Genomic DNA, 21,483 nt, shown 5'->3' with positions numbered 1-21,483 from the left:
CCTCTGCCCAGAGTAAATGACAAACAGAGAAGACGTTTGTCGAAATTCCTTAGTTGCCTGTAAGTAAAATTTTAGAGCACGGACTACATCCAGGTTGTGCAGTAGACGTTCCTTCTTTGAAGAAGGATTTGGGCATAAAGAAGGAACAACAATCTCTTGATTGATATTCCTGTTAGTAACTACCTTAGGTAAGAACCCAGGTTTAGTACGCAGGACTACCTTATCCGAATGAAAAATCAAATAAGGAGAATCACAATGTAAGGCTGATAATTCAGAGACTCTTCGAGCCGAGGAAATAGCCATTAAAAATAGAACTTTCCAAGATAACAACTTTATATCAATGGAATGAAGGGGTTCAAACGGAACGCCCTGTAAAACATTAAGAACAAGGTTTAAACTCCATGGTGGAGCAACAGTTTTAAACACAGGCTTAATCCTGGCCAAAGCCTGACAAAAAGCCTGGACGTCAGGAACTTCTGACAGACGTTTGTGTAACAGAATGGACAGAGCTGAGATCTGTCCCTTTAATGAACTAGCAGATAAACCCTTTTCTAAACCTTCTTGTAGAAAAGACAATATCCTAGGAATCCTAACCTTACTCCAAGAGTAACCTTTGGATTCACACCAATATAGGTATTTACGCCATATCTTATGGTAAATCTTTCTGGTAACAGGTTTCCTAGCCTGTATTAAGGTATCAATAACTGACTCAGAAAACCCACGTCTTGATAAAATCAAGCGTTCAATTTCCAAGCAGTCAGCTTCAGAGAAGTTAGATTTTGATGTTTGAAGGGACCCTGTATCAGAAGGTCCTGTTTCAGAGGTAGAGACCAAGGTGGACAGGATGACATGTCCACCAGGTCTGCATACCAAGTCCTGCGTGGCCACGCAGGTGCTATTAGAATCACTGATGCTCTCTCTTGTTTGATTCTGGCAATCAATCGAGGAAGCAACGGGAAGGGTGGAAACACGTAAGCCATCCTGAAGTCCCAAGGTGCTGTCAGAGCATCTATCAGGACTGCTCCTGGATCTGGACCCGTAACGAGGAAGCTTGGCGTTCTGTCGAGACGCCATGAGATCTATCTCTGGTTTGCCCCAACATCGAAGTATTTGGGCAAAGACCTCCGGATGAAGTTCCCACTCCCCCGGATGAAAAGTCTGACGACTTAAGAAATCCGCCTCCCAGTTCTCCACTCCCGGGATGTGGATTGCTGACAGGTGGCAAGAGTGAGACTCTGCCCAGCGAATTATCTTTGATACTTCCATCATAGCTAGGGAGCTTCTTGTCCCTCCCTGATGGTTGATGTAAGCTACAGTCGTGATGTTGTCCGACTGAAACCTGATGAACCCCCGAGTTGTCAACTGGGGCCAAGCCAGGAGGGCATTGAGAACTGCTCTCAATTCCAGAATGTTTATTGGCAGGAGACTCTCCTCCTGACTCCATTGTCCCTGAGCCTTCAGAGAATTCCAGACGGCACCCCAACCTAGAAGGCTGGCGTCTGTTGTTACAATTGTCCAGTCTGGTCTGCTGAATGGCATCCCCCTGGACAGATGTGGCCGAGAAAGCCACCATAGAAGAGAATTTCTGGTCTCTTGATCCAGATTCAGAGAAGGGGACAAGTCTGAGTAATCCCCATTCCACTGACTTAGCATGCACAGTTGCAGTGGTCTGAGGTGTAAGCGTGCAAAGGGTACTATGTCCATTGCCGCTACCATTAAGCCGATTACCTCCATGCATTGAGCCACTGACGGGTGTTGAATGGAATGAAGGGTGCGGCAAGCACTTTGAAGTCTTGTTAGCCTGTCCTCTGTCAGGTAAATCTTCATTTCTACAGAATCTATAAGAGTCCCCAGGAAGGGAACTCTTGTGAGTGGAATGAGTGAACTTTTCTTTTCGTTCACCTTCCATCCATGTGACCTTAGAAATGCCAGCACTAACTCTGTATGAGACTTGGCAGTTTGAAAGCTTGAAGCTTGTATCAGAATGTCGTCTAGGTATGGAGCTACCGAGATTCCCCGCGGTCTTAGTACCGCCAGAAGAGCACCCAGAACCTTTGTGAAGATTCTTGGAGCTGTAGCCAATCCGAATGGAAGAGCCACAAACTGGTAATGCCTGTCTAGGAAGGCAAACCTTAGGTACCGATAATGATCTTTGTGAATCGGTATGTGAAGGTAACCATCTTTTAAATCTACAGTGGTCATGTACTGACCCTCTTGGATCATAGGTAAAATTGTCCGAATAGTCTCCATCTTGAACGATGGAACTCTTAGGAATTTGTTTAGGATCTTTAAGTCCAGGATTGGTCTGAAAGTTCCCTCTTTTTTGGGAACCACAAACAGATTTGAGTAAAACCCCTGTCCCTGTTCCGATCGTGGAACTGGATGGATTACTCCCATTAACAAGAGCTCTTGTACGCAGCGTAGAAACGCCTCTTTCTTTGTCTGGATTGTTGACAATCTTGACAGATGAAATCTCTCTCTTGGAGGAGAGTATTTGAAGTCCAGTAGGTATCCCTGAGATATTATCTCTAGCGCCCAGGGATCCTGAACATCTCTTGCCCAAGCCTGGGCGAAGAGAGAAAGTCTGCCCCCCACTAGATCCGATCCCGGATCGGGGGCCCTCAATTCATGCTGTTTTAGGGGCAGCAGCAGGTTTCCTAGTCTGCTTGCCCTTGTTCCAGGACTGGTTAGGTTTCCAGCCTTGTCTGTAGCGAACAACAGCTCCTTCCTGTTTTGGTGCAGAGGAAGTTGATGCTGCTCCTGCTTTGAAATTACGAAAGGAACGAAAATTAGACTGTCTAGTCTTGGCTTTGGCTTTGTCCTGAGGCAGGGCATGGCCTTTACCTCCTGTAATGTCAGCGATAATCTCTTTCAACCCGGGCCCGAATAAGGTCTGCCCTTTGAAAGGTATATTAAGCAATTTAGACTTAGAAGCAACATCAGCTGACCAGGATTTTAGCCACAGCGCCCTGCGTGCCTGAATGGCGAATCCTGAATTTTTCGCCGTAAGTTTAGTAAGATGTACTACGGCCTCCGAAATGAATGAATTAGCTAGTTTAAGGACTCTAAGCCTGTCCGTAATGTCGTCCAGAGTAGCTGAACCAATGTTCTCTTCCAGAGACTCAATCCAGAATGCCGCTGCAGCCGTGATCGGCGCAATGCATGCAAGGGGTTGCAATATAAAACCTTGTTGAACAAACATTTTCTTAAGGTAACCCTCTAACTTTTTATCCATTGGATCTGAAAAAGCACAGCTATCCTCCACCGGGATAGTGGTACGCTTAGCTAAGGTAGAAACTGCTCCCTCCACCTTAGGGACCGTTTGCCATAAGTCCCTTGTGGTGGCGTCTATTGGAAACATTTTTCTAAATATCGGAGGGGGTGAGAACGGCACACCGGGTCTATCCCACTCCTTAGTAACAATTTCAGTAAGTCTCTTAGGTATAGGAAAAACCTCAGTACTCGTCGGTACCGCAAAATATTTATCCAACCTACACATTTTCCCTGGTATTGCAACTGTGTTACAATCATTCAGAGCCGCTAACACCTCCCCTAGTAATACACGGAGGTTTTCCAGTTTAACTTTAAAATTTGAAATATCTGAATCCAGTCTGTTTGGATCAGAACCGTCACCCACAGAATGAAGTTCTCCGTCCTCATGTTCTGCCACCTGTGACGCAGTGTCTGACATGGCCCTAATATTATCAGCGCACTCTGTTCTCACCCCAGAGTGATCACGCTTACCTCTTAGTTCTGGTAATTTAGCCAAAACCTCAGTCATAACAGTAGCCATATCCTGTAATGTGATTTGTAATGGCCGCCCAGATGTACTCGGCGCTACAATATCACGCACCTCCCTCTGAGCGGGAGATGTAGGTACTGACACGTGAGGCGAGTTAGTCGGCCTAACTCTCCCCTCGTTGTTTGGTGAAATTTGTTCAATTTGTACAGATTGACTTTTATTTAAAGTAGCATCAATACAGTTAGTACATAAATTTCTATTGGGCTCCACTTTGGCATTGCAACAAATGACACAGGTATCATCCTCTGAATCAGACATGTTTAACACACTAGCAAATAAACTTGCAACTTGGAAATACAATTCAATTAGAATAATATTAAAACGTACTGTGCCTTTAAGAAGCACAGAAGATTTATGACAGTTGAAAATTAATAAATTGAAACAGTTATAGCCTCAATCCTTGTAAACAACACAACTTTAGCAAAGGTTTAATCCCATTAGCAAAGATAACAAATTCTGAAAGCAGGAAACAAATTACAGAATAAACGTTTTTTTTTTTTTTGTTTTTTTTGTTTTTTTTTATCTCAGTCAAACTATAATTCTCACAGCTCTGCTGAGAGAAATTACCTTCCTCAAAATAAGTTTTGAAGACCCCTGAGCTCTGTAGAGATGAACCGGATCATGCAGGGAATACAATGAGTTGCTGACTGAAATATTTGATGCGTAGTAAAAGCGCCAAAAAACGGCCCCTCCCCCACACACACAGCAGTGAGGGAGAACAGAAACTGTCAGAAAACAGATTAAGCAACTGCCAAGTGGAAAAATAGTGCCCAAACATTTATTCACTCAGTACCTCAGCAAATGAAAACGATTTTACATTCCAGCAAAAACGTTAAACATAATCTTTATGTATTTCATACAGTGTAATTCTAGTGAAGTACCATTCCCCAGAATACTGAAGTGTAAAGTATACATACATGACATTATATCGGTATGGCAGGATTTTCTCATCAATTCCATTGTCAGAAAATAAAAACTGCTACATACCTCTATGCAGATTCATCTGCCCGCTGTCCCCTGATCTGAAGTTTACCTCTCCTCAGATGGCCGAGAAACAGCAATATGATCTTAACTACTCCGGCTAAAATCATAACAAAAACTCTGGTAGATTCTTCTTCAAACTCTGCCAGAGAGATAAAAACACACTCCGGTGCTATTTTAAAATAACAAACTTTTGATTGAAGATATAAAACTAAGTATAATCACCATAGTCCTCTCACACATCCTATCTAGTCGTTGGGTGCAAGAGAATGACTGGGAGTGACGTAGAGGGGAGGAGCTATATGCAGCTCTGCTGGGTGAATCCTCTTGCACTTCCTGTTGGGGAGGAGTTATATCCCAGAAGTAATGATGACCCGTGGACTGATCACACTTAACAGAAGAAATATACCTTATAATGATGCAACATTCATTTCTCATATATATATAGTTTTTTCTTCACAAAGTGACAAACAAATAACTCAGTACCTTAAAAGGGACATGAAAGCCCACCAAAAAAATAAAATTATTCCATGATTCAGATAGAGCATGTAATTGTAATCAACTTTCTAATTTACTTCTGTTATCAAATGTACTTCGTTCTCTTGATATCTTTTGTTGAAAAGCAGGCATGTATGCTTAGGAGCTGCCCCATTTCTGAAGCACTGTATGGCAGCAGTTTTGCAAGAATGTTATCCATTTGCAAGGACACTAGAAGCACTGTTTTTCTGCCTTGTAGTGCTCCAGACAAATGCATGATACCTACCTAGGCGTGTCTTCAACAAAGAATATCACGAGAACAAATCTAATGTTAGAATAAAAGTAAACTGAAAACTTTTTTAAAATTCTATGTCTATGTCTAAATGTTTATGCAAAAGTATTTTTTTTAATAAAACTTGTATAGTTGGCATTTTATCTCATTAACCATTCTATAGAAGTTTTGCTTTCCAGGCTAACAAAACCCTATTCTTTATGTTTAACAAAAGGTATTAACCTGCAGCACAAACATCTAGTAGACTTTCAAACACAAATATAACGTTATAAAACAGAATACTCACAGCATGGACAGGTGATGCGATGTCCACATGCACCCACACTCCTGGCCAGTCAAACCCAATGTGAGATGCAATAAAGAGACCTGCGCAGGAACTCTGGGCATTCTCCCGGTCCTGATAACACAGGAAACATAAGATAGGATAATATGTAAAGCTGGGACTCCTGCCTCTGTCATTCACTGAAGTTAACAACATGGTTTCTAGTCAATTTAAAGGAAGGTACCCCCATGTATATACAAATATCAATAGACAAACCTTATCCTGTAGTAACTGTAGAAAGAGATATGCACTCCTTTCAGGCACATCTCAGTTTACCTGCAAACCTCCTGTATACAGCTAAGCAATGAATGCAATCACTAAACACCAAACATAACCTATAGAAGGCGTCTGTGCAAACGTATTTTTATATTAGTACAAGACTTTAAAAATTGATTTGTGAGTTAACCCCCCCATTCAACAGAACAACATTCAAATGTACCTTATATAGAGATGGCTATATGAAAAATATATGTGACGGCATATAAAGCAGCAAATTATTTTTTAACATTGGGTTAATATCAAGACACTGTTGAAGGCAAAAACTTCAAACAAACAGCAAAAGTGAACATTTAAATGCTGCATATCTTCAAATGTACTGTATTTTCCTAGAATTAGCATCCATAAGCTTTAAAGGGACAGTCTACTCCAATGTTGTATTGTTTAAAAAGATAGATGATCTCTTTTATTACCCATTCCCCAGTTGGGTATGTTTTTACCTCTGTTATTACCTTGTATCTAAGCCTCTGCAGCTTTTCCCCTTATCTCAGAGCTATTTACAAACTTGCATTTTAGCTAATTAGTGCTGACTCATGAATAACTCCATTGGAGTGAGCACACTTATCTATATGGCACAAATGAACTAGTACTGTGTTGCTGTGAAAAGCTATAAAAATGCCGTGAGATAAAGGTGGCCTGCAAGGGTTTAGAAACAAGTAGACATTTTAAGGTTTATATGTTATAAAGTATATTAATATGTGCAAAGCTGGGGAATGGGTAATAAAGGTGTTATCTATCTTTTTAAACAATAACCATTTTGGGAGTAGACTGTCCCTTTAAGCCATCTATTCATTTTCATAGTTATTCAGAAAATTATTTCAACAGAATGTGAGACACATTACAATTGCTCTTGAATAGGAATTTAAGTACTACATGTGGGGGGGGGGGGGGGGAAAGCAAAATGTTTGTACGTTTTTTTAAAAACAAACAAACACACCAATGCTTGTTAACACCCAAGACTTTCTCTCATTGAACCAATTTTTATAAAGTGTTTTATGCTTCAGTTATGTGTAACTGTTGTTGCAGGGTGCCAAGTCTGACAATTCCTCTTCTTTTTTTAAATAGCTATTTCACGCTTCATGTCTACAATATGCCTGCCCCCCCCAACTATGGTAGTTACAAGCACTGTTTCCATAACAATCTATAAATCTGGTGAAGTGTGGTGTTTGCGACATGTGAAAAATCATCCTGTCTTTCTGTCTATTTCCTTCTCCTTTAGTGTTCAAAACTATAACTAAATTATAAGAGAAAAGGAAACGGAAAAGCCAAACCAAGACAGGACTCTTTATGTGCTGTCAATCACAGCTAAAAGAAAGGTATTTAAAGAGACAGAATACCCAAATGTTGAAGCACATGAAAATAATGCTGCATAGCTGTAAAAAGCCAACTAGAAAATATCACCTGAACATCTCTATGTAAAAAATAAGATAATTTACCTCAAATGTCCTAAGTATTTACACCTCATTGTAAAGAGACTTAAAGCAGCCAGTCAGGATGCTTGTTCCAGGACTTGCTAGGGCAATGTTTTTCAACTCCAGTTGTGCATTTGTCAAGTGCAGGCACAGTCATGTTATTTTCCTATTCAGTTTAAAGGGACAGTCAACACTAGATTTTTTGTTGTTTAAAAAGATAGATAATCCCTTTATTACCCATTCCCCAGTTTTGCATAACCAACACTGTTATATTAATACACTTTTTACTGCTGTGACTATCTTGTATCTAATTATCTTCTGACCGCCCTTAATCACATAACTTTTAGTTATTATCTATTGACTTGCATTTTAGCCAATTAGTGCAGTGTCTGCCACTAGCCACGGGCATGATCACAATGCTATCTATATGGTTTACCTTAACTACTCTCCCCTATTGTGAAAAGCAAATACAAAAGCATGTGATTAGAGGCGGCCTTCAAGGGCTTAGAAATCATATGAGCCTTCCTAGGTTTGCTTTCAACTAGAATACCAAGAGAACAAAGCAAAATTGTTGATAAAAGTAAATTGGAAAGTTGTGTAAAATGGCATACCCTAGTTTTTTTTGGATTTGACTGTCCCTTTAAGTAAGCAAATGCAAAGCATTACCTTAGCACTGCTAAAGCTGATTGGCTAGATTTTTATTTTTTTACTTGCAGCTTGACATCAGCTGAAGTATAACTGTTTACACCGCACTTATTCTTGTAAGCTGAAGAACGTTTTAGGTAAAATATCTTCCTTTTTACACAGAGATGCTCAGGTGATATTTTCTCGTCAGCTTTTTATAGTTATGTTGCATCACTTTCAAGCGATTTAGCATGAGTATTATGTCCCTTTAATGGTGAATACAAAATCCCCGATTTCTCATACATACATTAATCATTACCAATGAGATGGTACAAAGCAAGGCACAATATCATAATAGCAGGTAAGTCAGTGTGGTGACAACCTGAAACATAAATATCAATAAACAGAACAGCAATAAAAAAAAAAATCTCAAAGTATGCCTCAGCTCAGACAAAAAGTGTTGGATAAATTAGACCTTATAAAAAAGATAAAAAGGAGGACCACTGACCACTTTACACAGTTGCCCAATTGAGGCCTAATGGCAGGCTGTTCATGAGGTTGCCACTCAATTACACAGTGACTACACGTTGCAACTGCCTGGTATACGAGGACAGCAGTAGGCAGAAGTCAATAGGAAAGAAAAAAAGAACCTTTCATGACAAGACAAATATAAGTTCGGATTTGCAGAACACTGTGCCCTTTAAGAAGTATTTCTAGGCTATGACCACATCTAATTTGTGTAGGAGAACCTCCAGGTAATTTAATAGATTAGGGCAAAAAGATGGTAGAATAAATCTCCACGTAGTAAATGATACCACTTTTGATGGAAATAAAGGGGCTGTGTGTAAAACAGCGTTCTTTGGTTAAAAAAATGAAATGGGCAGTTTGAAGAAACTGCTAATCTTGGAAATGGAAAGTGTTGATGTAAAGCTATGAGGACAAGGATATTTAAAAGGTGAGAAGTTTCAAAGATATGCAACACACAGGCTCAAAACTTTTCACTAACAAAAAAAACCCTCTCATCTGTCCCCAATTTGCAGTTAGTCATCTAATTAATTTTTCTAAGCCCAGTCATCTCCAGGCTCAAGTCTGGGTTGGCCACTTCAACTAAGGAAAGGGCTGGGTGGCTTTAAACCAATGAAAAATAATTCCAGCAAGCAAGGAGTTAATCCATTCTAATAACATTCAGATACTTCTGAGACTGCAGAATAATGTTGTAATTATAAAGTGTTTATTGCCCCATATAAAATAAGACAGTACGAGGCTTTAGAACAAATGAGAATAGGAAATATTAATACAGACGTTTGTGTAACTGCCTAGATTGTCATTTAAGAGATAAATACAAGCTTACCGCTACAGAGTTTTTCATGTCTGCCAGTGCTGAAGAGAACTCATTGAAATGCAGCTCTGGACAATAAACCAATGGGTGAACAAGATCTCCACACTTCTTTCCTGCTTTCACACAAGCTGTCTCCCACTCCTCATTATTTGTCAGTATGGCAGCATGGTATTTCCCTGTAGCAATTCCCTGAGAAATGAGCAAACACACATATTAATATAGCATAGTCATTATATGAAATACTGTATTATGACAATAACAAACACAACAGAAAAAAGCATTCATTTTGCAAAATTGTTATTGTTTAAGTAGATAGTTAATCCCATGATTACCCATTCCCCAGTTTTGCATAACTAACACGGTTATATTAATACATTTTTTACCTCTGTGATTACCTTGTATCTAAGCCTCTGCAGACTGCCCCCTTATTTCAGTTCTTTTTACAAACTTGTATTTCAGCCAATTAGTGCTGACTCCTCATGCATAACTCCATGGGACTGAGTACAATGTCATCTATATGGCACACATGAACTAGCGCTGTCTAGCAGTGAAAAGCTAATAAAAATGCACTGAGATAAGAGATGGCCTTCAAGGGCTTAGAAATTAGCATATGGGCCTAACTAGGTTTAGCCTTCAACAAAGAATACCAAAATAACAAAGCAAATCTGATGATAAAAGTAAATTGGAAAGTTTAAAATTACATGCCTTATCTTAAATTTTAATTTTGACTTTACTGTCCCTTTAAACAATACAAGGTAATTCTGCATATAAAACAAGGTCAGCACAGGACCTCATTTTTATCAGGTCATAAGCGCATACAGCAACAGAGATAACTGACTTCGGGTGTAAAACCACAAAGCCCTAAATTTTGTGCAAGGAAAATTAGTTCCTAAATAATAAGAAAAAAATTTTTATGCAGTGGTTGTGCAACGCAGTGCTGGACTTCTATTTTACTGGGTACCCATGAACTAAAGTACTAAAGGGTAGACAGACAAGGTACCGCGCTTGGGAACCTTCTTCACCTGAGAGTTGGGCCTGTCAATCACCTAGGACGTGTTTTTTTTTTTTTTTTCAGCCAACTCAGAACATTGCAGGAAGCAGGCCCTCCAAGCACTCAACAACAACGTTTTGTTATCCTTTCTTGAAAAACAAAAAAGTTCAGGAGCGTGCATGTGCCTGCAGCACTATATGGCAGCAGTTTGGCAACAATTTTATACATTAGCAAGACCACTAGATGGCATCACTATTTCCTGTCATGCAGTGCTCCAGACATGTGCACGCTACATATGTAGATATCTCCTTAACAAAGGATAACATGAGAAGTAAATTGGAAACTTTTTTAAAAATTGTATTCTCTGAGTCATGAAAGAAAAAAAAATTGTGTTTCCTGTCCCTTTAACGCCTGGCCAGACTATACAAGAACACAGCATGTTTCAAGGACACACCTCTTCATCAGGTGTAGTGGTGAGTGTCCTCCATAAACTAGCAACATTACAGGCTTAACAATAGCCCTTAATCATGCTTGGACCCTCTGCAATTTAAATAAAAGGTCCATTTTATATTTTAAGTAGCTGGAGGTTTTTGTATTTGCTATCCTTTATAATCTACATAAAGCCCTTACTGGGACATAAGCATAGTGCAGCCATGTTACTAAACCATGATTGACATTGTTCATATCCTGTAACAATACTTTTCTCATTAAGATCATTCTCTCTCATAATTTTAGCAACTTTTAATTACATTTCTTTCAAAATATAAAATGTAAAGAAACTTCAGGAATAAATGTATATAATGACAAGTATAATTGTCATTTAGTTATACACAAAATAAGTTAGTAAATAGCACTCCTGAAATACAGCCAATCCCAATCATAGAAACATCTTTGTTTCATACATATTAGCCAATGTGCATTCAAGATATACAGCTTTAGGCCCAATTGGGTGCCTTTTTAACCGATCAGTTATACCTTCAAGCCCATAAAGCAAAACACAGGTTTTAGTAAGTAGAGAAAACTACACACTTTCAAAACAAAACAAATCTAATATACTTTGAAACAAAACAAGTACAGGTGGCCCTCGGTTTACAACGGTTTAATTTACACCGTTTCAGAATAACAACCTTTTTTTCCAGTCATGTGACTGCTATTGAAAAGCATTGAGCAGTGCATTTATTAAAATAGCCAGTAGGTGGAGCTGTCCGCTTGTGTTGCATCAAAACCAAGCAAGCTGAAATTAATCAGTTTAACCAGATCTGAGCCATCAAGCAGATTTCAAAGGAACAAGATCTTCCTTTCTATAAATCAGTCCAGATTGGAATGCATAGAAAGAACTGTTTGCAAAGAATGCAAGTGAAGTCTGTGTTCTGTGATTATTTTATTAGGTTTCTAATGCTCTTTAGCATTTAAAGTCTTCATTTCAAAGCTTTAAAAATAATGTATTAGGTGTTACTTATGACAATTTTGAGAGGGGCCTGGAACCTAACTCCTTCACTTGACTTACATTATAAACTGGGTTTCAATTTACAACGGTTTCAATTTACAACCATTCCTTCTGGAACCTAACCCCGGCGTAAACTTAGGGCTACTTGTATTGTAATTGCAAGGTGTTTTACGTTCCTTAAAAATTCTTAACTCATACCTGAGCCCCTGTCAAAGTAGCCATATCGAGAATGATATCTGCATTCAGATCTTTGCTAGCATAAGAGACACCATCTGCCAGCACGAGTCTACCTTCTGCGTCTGTGTTGTTAATTTCAACCGTTCTAAGATTGTGTAGAAATTACATTAAAAAAAAAAATCACTTCCACTTATGCAGGATACTCAATTAATATTTAAACATCATTAAAACAGACACAGCAGTTAAGCAAAATGCTAGGTAATACATGGTAGCACTCATGATATTTAACAGGATATTCGTGATTGTTATAGTACATAAGATAGGAAACAGAATGTGTGTAATTATATATGTAGAGAGCCAAATGATTTACTTGGAAGCCCTTAAAGTGGTTGAGGGAGGAAACTGGCAGATTCTTACTTTCCAGAGTACAGAACATGAATGTCGTCTGGTCTAGTGGCATTGGGCCCAACGGAATTCTCAGCCAGACAGAACAAGGCATGAAGGTTGTCTTTAAAACCCTAAATAAAAGCAGAAATAAGAAACTAATTTCAATATGGAATTCACAGGATATCTAAAAACCGATTAGCAATTGCAATATACATCTGTATTTGTAAAACGATAGCATACCACAAAGTGAAGAGTTAGTTAGTCTCTTCCCTTTGAAGCCTCATAAAATTATATTTATAATGTGTTGATATGAAAGAAGCTTATTAAAGTGTGGACTACTTAGATAATTCCTGATCATTAAGCATGTGCATTCGGAGGTTTCGGAAGCGTCCAAATGTGGAAGGTAGCGACCACCGTCTGTGTTTGGCTCTTAGTGTGTTGCAAATCCAGACTCACTAGTAAGAATCCAGCTCCGAAAAGAGTCAAACGCTATGAGTGGACACCATCTTCCGCATTCAGAGGTATCTGAAATCTCTAAATGCACATGCCTAATGATCATGGTGTTAAATACACTGGGATTTTCCCAGCTCTTTCACTTCAAACAGGCTCTCATTATGTAGTGTTCTAGAGAAAATTTTGCTGAAACAACTTAATTATCTTAAGTTCAAATGACAGGAATGGGGTAGTAATAAAGCACAGAAGACGTACTGCATTTAATTAAAAAATGTGCTTGTCTCACACTCCCTAAGGGGACCAAAAAGGAAATTCTTTAAAACCGCAAAAAAATTGCCGGTTTAGATGATTTGTAGCATTTTGAAAACGTAGGTTACAGATGTTACTTTATGGTCTCTCCGGGGAGCGTAAGACAAAACACAAATGCAAGTGGTGTTTAATGTTCCTTTAAAGAGCATTAACATTGTCTACTTGATGTAAAATAATAATAAAACAAAAACAAAAGTATTTATCAAACATTTTGTAAAATTGTAGTAGTACATAAAGTTACATTCAAAAATCACTGACAGTAACTTCCTATGTAATTTTGAACTAAAAATTAACAATCTTATTTAATTTCAAGGCATTATATTTAAAGGGGCATGAAAGCCAACATTTTTCTTTCATGATTCAGATAGAAGATTCCATTTTAAACAACTTTCCAATTTACATCTAATTTGCTTTATTCTCTTGATATACTTTGTTGAAGAAGCAGCAATGCACTACTGGGAGCTAGATGAACATTGGGTGAGCCAGTAACATGAGGCAAACATGTGAAGGCACCAAATCAGCAGCTCCTGAACCTACCTAGGTATGCTTTTCAACAGAGGATGTCAACAGAACAAAACAAATTAGAAGTAAATTGGAAAAGTGTTTAAAATCACATGCTCTATCTGAATCATAAAAGAAACAATTTGGGTTTCATGTCCCTTTAACAGAAGAGTGAATATAATTTAATTTGCCCTGCTGTCAATCCCACTATTAGTAACTGGCCTGGCATATAAAAACAGTTTGGACACTGCTGTACTAGACATTTCTAAATAAATAGGCATTTCAGATCACTCGTTATGATCCGAATAAGGAAGAGCAGCTGCTTGCGGCATTAGGCTCTTTCCAGAGCCGCATTTATTCTTATAAAAGTGAAACACACTAGATCTGAATTTGCACAGATCTTAGTGTGTTTCACGTTCACAAGAAAAAAAATGTAGCTCCGAAAAGGGACGAACGCTGCAAACATCTACCTTTTTCCGAATTTATTCGAAATTTATTAACAAATATTCAGATTGCCCATATCTACATCAATATGAAAGAAGTTAGGCCCTGTTTGAGGTTTCCTTTAAAGGGACACTAACCCCTCATTTTTTTCTTTCATGATTCAGATAGAGCATGCAATTTTAAGCAACTTTCTAATTTACTTCAATTATCAATTTTTCTTTGTTCTCATGTTATCTTGATTTGAAAAAAGCAGTAATAAAAGGTTAGGAGCCGGCCCATTTTTTAGTTCAGCACCTTGGTAGAGCGGCTGATTGGTTTGCTACATTTAGCCACAAATCAGCAAGTGCTACACATGTGCTTTACAAAAAATGGTCTGGCTCTAAAGCTTACAGTACTGCTTTTTCAAATCAAGATAGCATGAGAACAAAGAAAAAATGATAATAGGAGTAAATTAGAAAGGTGCTTAAAATCTCATGCTCTATCTGAATCATGAAATAAAAAAATTGGGTTTAGTGTCCCTTTAATAAATTTTAGTATGGGCAAATAATTTCAGCAACATAATTGGTAATAATGTTAAGGAGAGAAATTAGACAGACAATAAGTATTAGCAATGTTCAACCCCTTAACAACCACGGCGTACCCTGTATATCACTGGTACAGAAAGAAAAGAAAAAATCCAGAAGATGGATCAACCTTTAATTTAATAATGATTAAAATGGAAAAGCATATATTTACTTTTGAATTTCTAAATATGTCTCCTCTTCTGACTGCCCCCTCTTCAAAGCAGCTTCTTCCAGCCTCTACCTCAACCTTTCTGTCCTGAAGCGTTTGCGTCAGACTTGAGAGGAACGCCGCCAATTTCCTTGAACAGCCGGATCTCACTATATTCAACTGCTCATGAGCTACAACTTAGCTCTGCTCGTAAATTCAATTTTGGCAGAGCAGTGCATTGGTACAGTTGTCTATTATAGGCAAACAATATATAACATGCACCGCATGGCTCTTAAAAATGGCCGACTGATGGGCTATAAATGTTCGCCTATAATAGAAAACTTTACCGATGCTCTGCCAAAACTGAATTTACGGCCAGAGCCAAGTTGGAGCGCATGCGCAGCTAGTCTGTCTAGAATCAGACAGCATGAATATGCATGACACACCTTTCTAGTAGGATGAGCGGGTTAGTAAGCCGAATGTTGAAGCTAGGGGGGGCTGGCTGCAGGAATTGATTGACAAGTTTCATTAGCTATAAATACACTAAAAATAAAGTGTTTGTTTTTTAAATTAATCATTTGTATTGAATATGCATTTAACATCTGAATTAAATGCTTATATTTAAACTTTTTAATAAATATTTACTGGCACTTTAATTTTTTTTTTTTGGCCCGTAATAACAAGGGTCTTGCTGCTGGTGGTGAGAGCCGTGCTATTAAAAACACAAGCCCTATTGAAAAACCTAAGTTGCTGGCCGTTAAGGGGTTAATAGAGTTAACACGCTCTCACCTAAAGGGAAACATCTATCAATATTTATAAAACCATTCCTGACACACCCAAATATAATGATACATTCAAACATGTTACAACCTCATGACTACTAATTCAGACTACATTTGTTAGTATTTTCTTCTAATTTATCCTATACTCTGCTAGCAATTCAAATTCCATATAACTATTTCTAACATCTTTGAGGTTGCCCATAGTAATGTCTTTTATTCCATTCTGCATCTGAGAGCAGCAAGCTGTGTATTTACTTCATTACTAGAGGTGTGCTATAAAAAGACTAGTACAGTCTTATACCGTTACATTTCTGCAATAAATCTCTTTAAAAGAGAAAAAATAATTAATTAAATTAATTAATGTGTATGAAATTTTTCATTCATTTCTCTTATCAGTTTTGCTTTGTTTTCTAGGTATCTTTTGCCATAAATACAGCTGCTAAAGATACGGCCTACCCAGGTTTATTCTTCAGTAAAGAATATCAAGAGAAGAAAGCAAAATTGATAAATTAATTAAATTGGAAAAGTTTGTTAAATCCTCTATCTAAACCATGAAAGTTTCATTTTAATTTTACTGTCCCTTTAAGGTTTAGCCAGATACTGAATGCAACACTCACCTGCTTGACTGCAGCCTTGAAAGCTCCCAGAATAGCTGCTGCTCCTCCACAATCCCTCTTCATTCCTGGCATTGTGGTCTATTACAGATTTATAAAAAGAACATAGATTTAAATACAAATTCCCATATTTAACGGACCGGAAAATACTGTACTAAACTATTAAATACAAGCTAGACTGCGGTGAAAACATTTCAGTTTCATTTGTACTTGATGCAAACTGAGAATTGACATCAGTGTCAGGTGTTCACCCTGTAAACCACTCTTTTCACTTTGAGATTTTGCATCCCAGAGAGCTTCTTTACTTCCTATGTGAGGCAGCTCAGCTCTTGATGGAACATCGGGGTTCCACTCCTTTTTTTAGAGAAATCAGTGAGGTTTACTGATTTTGAGAACCAAGCCCCTGGGCTGGAAATGAAGATGGTGTATATTTTCTTTTACTTCATGCTCCAGCAATAACATACCTTGCCTTTAATGCTCAGTCCTCCTGTGTCATACACAATGCCTTTACCAACCCAGGCGATTGTCTGTGTCGCTCCCTCTGGGGTGTGGCTTAGAATCACTAGTGCAGGGGGATGCTCTGCCGCTTTGCCAACTCCATAGATACCTAGATGAAAAAGGTCTAGAGATCTAGCTCTGAAAACACCATCACACTTGAGTGATCACAATTATAGGAGAACAGAGCAGACATAGAAAAATCACAGCTATGTTATTGTATATGTATTGTATAACCCAATTATTGAATACAATTTTATATTGCCTTTGTGAACCAACCTGCACACAGCGTTGCAGTTGTACATGATACTCTCAGAAAAATTTTTATCTGCACATTTCTTTAATGAAGGATAAAACTCTTTAAACATAATACACAGCAAAGCATTTATGCTGTTCCTGCTATTTTAAACAGTGCACTTTCCCAGCAGATTACTGCCCTCACCACCGAAGAATAAAACATCACAAAACAGGTAGTAGTATTCCTAGGGACAGCATAACTTCATTGTCAATAACAGCTGCAAAACTGCATTTAGTTTTCCGCATTGTATAATCTAAGGGCTACATCATATGCTTGATATTGATAGCAAAAGAGAGGCAGCATAGTGATTGTGTTGTTAATATCAAAAGTTGCTTCTGTTTGAAAATCAGCCAACTGATTCATTATGACATCCATTACTTTAGCAGAATAGTGCCAGTTCCCATCACTGTAATATGCAGCTGGCTGTATTAGCTTTGCGCTAATTTGCACAATTAGTTTTTCTACACTTAGATCGGATTGCGCTTTTGCTTACTTTGGTTAAATTTACCATCACTTCAATGAAACCAAAATTAGCTTAATTGTTTAAACCCTTTCGTCTGGACTTATTTGTCTACATAGGAACAAAGTTACAATGTAAACAAATAAGTTAAAAAGTGAAACAATCATGTGAATTCAATGATGGGATTGTGTCTGGAGGGAGTGCTAATGACACTAGGCACCCCCTCCAGCCTGCGATCCCATTCAGGAAGCGCCTTTGACTTAAAGGGATACTGAACCCAAATTTTTTCTTTTGCGATTCAGATAAAGCATGCAATTTTAAGCAACTTTATAATTTACTCCTATGAATCATTTTTTCTTCGTTCTCTTGCTATCTTTATTTGACAAAGAAAGTCCAGAATCCTGGAAAGCACTGGGCCGGCATCTAAACATACATTTTTCAAATAAAGATACCAAGAGAATGAAGAATATTTGCTAATAGGAGTAAACTATAAAGTTGCTTAAAATTACATGCTCTATCTGAATCACTTAAAAAAAAATTTGGGTTCAGCGTCCCTTTAAGTACAGCCAAAAGGCTAGGTAGGACGTTCTATGCCGTCCTATGGGCGTTAAAGCCCAGTGCAGTTTGGACGACATAGTATGTTCTAAGGGCAGGAAGGGGTTAAGAGACTGCTCAAAACGTTACAAATGACAGTAGAGTTACAAGATAATAAATTATTGTCGGAAAAGCAACTTAGAGACTATTTTGGCAAATGGTTACAAGTAATATTAACATGGCCTTTGGAAATTCAAATCCCCACTGCAGAAAGCAGCACCAGTGGATGGATCTGGATGAGATAGTCAATGATAGGATATAGTTCATGGTTGGTGAAGCCCTCGAGGAGTGTGGGTTTAGCCGCTTCTCTCTCTTTTTTTTTTTTTTAAAACATGGCAAGAGAACGAAGAAAAATTAATAGGGGTAAATTAAAAAGTTTCTAAAAATTGCATTCTCCCTCTGAACCATGAAAGAAAAAGATGATTGGTATTAGTATCCCTTTAACTATAAGCTGCAAGCTCACTCATGCAAGGCTGCACTTAAGTGCTCCAAAGATGCATCACGCAGCTTGATAAATAAAGCACTATATGTATGTGTGAATTTTTAACACACTGCTTTATTTTTCTCTAATCTTGTCTAAACTTCTTTTCTAAGAAATTCATGCATCAGCAGATCAGCAGTAACGGTTTTAAAAAAAACAACAACCCCCCCACCCAAAAAAACCCTGGAGTCTTTTAAAATGCACTGAAAACCATTTACCTTATAGGGGTACTTAACTAAAGGGACATTAATTATATGGAAATTATAAATCGTACACATAAAAAAACTGCACACTTTAATTACCTATTTATAACTGTCTCTAATTCGCCACAGCAGAGATGGTAACTTAAGTTACAACATGGGAGCTCCCATTGTATTATAGATAATACAACTATAAACTTATTAGCTTGTAAGGTACATTTTTGCTGTAGAGTAGAGACTGCCCTCCCTTTGACACCTCCCTACCTGATTCTTCTCAAACAGCTCTCACCACCATCTTTGGTGCTGGCAAACAGAATGCTAGTATGCAGTTTTAGTACATTTTTTTAAATTAACCCATTAAGGATTGGACATTTCAGACTAAAACTTCCCCATTTTTAGCATTTTTGCCATCACTTCATTTAACCCCTTAACGACCAGTGCTGTACCCTGTATGACGCTAGTGGTTATGCCCTTAAGGACCAACGATGTACCCTGTACGTCGCTGCAGTCCTGGGCTTCTCTCTGCCGTGATCTCGCTCAAAATAGCAAGACCGCGCTATTTCTGCATGCCCCACGAGTGGGGTACTGCAGAAATAGATTTGCAGAGTTAACGATGCAGAGAGGGCCACTCTGTGGCCCTCTCTTCATCGGACAGCGGTGGTGGGAGGTTAAGGAGGGAGGCGGGAGGGCGGCTCATCGCTGGAGGAGGCGCGAGTGGGTGGGACCACAAAGCCACGCTACAGGGAATAAAAAAAAAAAAAGCGTCATTGAGGGGGGAGGGGGGGGGGGGAAGGAGGGAGTAGGGGCAATGAGGGGGATCCCATGTGGGATCTGTTAACTGAAAGGGATCTGGGAGGGAGGGAGTGTGGTATTGAGGGGGGCAGCTACACTACAGAAAAAAAACAGGTCTTAGACTTTTTTTTTTTATACTGGCAAACTTTCTGCCAGTACTTAAGATGGCGGGGATAATAGTAAGGTGGGGGAGGGAAGAGAGCTGTTTGAGGGGGGTCAGGGAGGGATTAGGGGGTGGGATGTGTCAGGTGGGAGGCTGATCTCTACACTAAAGCTAAAATTAACCCTACAAGCTACCTAATTAACCCCTTAACTGCTGGGCATAATACAAGTGTGGTGCGCAGCAGCATTTAGCGGCCTTTTAATTACCAAAAAGCAATGCCAAAGCCATATATGTCTGCTATTTCTGAAGAAAGGGGATCCCAGAGAAGCATTTAAAACCACGTCTGCCATGATTGCACAAGCTGTTTGTAAATAATTTCAGTGAGAAACCTAAAATTGTGAAAAAGTGAATGATTTTTTAAATTTGATCGCATTTGGCGGTGAAATATACCAAAATGGGTCTAGATCAATACCTTGGGTTGTCTACTAAAAAAAAATATATATAGTTTTGATAGGTAAATATAAAAAAGCTCTATTTCTGTTTAAATGTAGTGATCTCAAAAATGCTACAAATGCTCTGGTCTTTTGGGGAAGTTTTGTCTGAAATGCCCGGTCCTTAAGGGGTTAAACAGAAATACAGCCTTTTTTTTTTTTACTTAACTATCAAAAACTATATATATATATATTTATTTTTTTTTGTAGATAACCCAAAGTATTGATCTAGGCCCATTTTGGTATATTTCATACCACCATTTCACCGCTAAATGTGATCAAGTAAAAACAAAAACTTTAGGTTTCTCACTGAAATTGTTTGTGCAATTATGGCACAAATTGTTGTAAAAGCTTCTTAACCTCCCACCAGACACTTCTCACCCCCTGATCCCTCACCATCTTAGGTACTGGCAGCTGTCAGTTTTCCATGATTTCTAAAGTTTATTTTAAAAAAAAACACACATTTTTTTCTGTAGTGTAGATGCCCCTCCAACTCATTTACCACCCCGCCAATATTGATTTCCCACCCCTCCACTATATTACCAACTCTCCCCTCCCCCTCCCCCATTCTCTCTCCCTGCCGCTCTCATAGTTTTTTTTTTTTTTCTGTAGTGTAGCGGTCCCACCCGTTCCCGCCCAACTGCAGCGATAGGCCGCCCAACCTCCTCCCTCCTAACCCTCTCACACCACCAACGATCGGCACCACCGCTGCCCGATGTAAAGAGGGCCACAGAGAGTCTCTCTCTGCATCGGTAGCTCTGCCCGTCTATTTCTGCACTGCCCCACTTGTGGGGCATGCAGAAATAGCGCAATCTTTTAGCGAGATCACGGCAGAGAGAGGCCCAGTACAGCAGCGTCATACAGGGTATGGCGTTGGTTGTTAAGGAGTTAATGTTTTTTAATAATAATGTTTGTATTGAATTATTTGTAGGGATCCCTTATCGACCCTCCCACCTCCCTTATCAATATCAAACAGCTCTCTAACCCCCCCCTCTCTCACTAGAAGCCATCATATTTTCTTTATTTGATTTAATAATGAAAAAATGTTTCTGTAATGTAGAAATCCTTCCCCAAGCAATTGTTAATATGGCCATCCTCTCCCTGTTATAACATGTTTCAGCAGCGTAGTGACCAATACCTCCCCCCCAAATATTATTTCTGTAGCATAGGGACCCTCCCCTCCCTCCCCCACATGCGATGTAACCTCATCACCGCAAGCCGATATAGT

General features: G+C 38.8%; 1 protein-coding gene across 1 annotated transcript in view; it reads right to left on the bottom strand.

Moving 5' to 3' along the window:
* NPEPL1 (aminopeptidase like 1) overlaps nt 1-21,483 on the bottom strand; it is a 47,781-nt gene that overhangs the window by 3,699 nt on the left and 22,599 nt on the right. Inside the window, exons 6-11 of the mRNA XM_053704886.1 lie at nt 16,806-16,948; nt 16,345-16,422; nt 12,558-12,658; nt 12,162-12,285; nt 9,538-9,714; nt 5,839-5,949 (exon numbers count right to left, since the gene is read on the bottom strand). Of these exons, the coding sequence (XP_053560861.1) occupies nt 5,839-5,949; nt 9,538-9,714; nt 12,162-12,285; nt 12,558-12,658; nt 16,345-16,422; nt 16,806-16,948 (734 nt within the window). The remainder of the gene's footprint in view (nt 1-5,838; nt 5,950-9,537; nt 9,715-12,161; nt 12,286-12,557; nt 12,659-16,344; nt 16,423-16,805; nt 16,949-21,483) is intronic.

Source organism: Bombina bombina, chromosome 1 (genome assembly GCF_027579735.1).
Source record: "Bombina bombina isolate aBomBom1 chromosome 1, aBomBom1.pri, whole genome shotgun sequence".
NCBI lineage: Eukaryota > Metazoa > Chordata > Amphibia > Anura > Bombinatoridae > Bombina > Bombina bombina.
The sequence above is the reverse complement of the archived record's forward strand: the minus strand, read 5'-3'. Positions and strand labels throughout refer to the sequence as shown.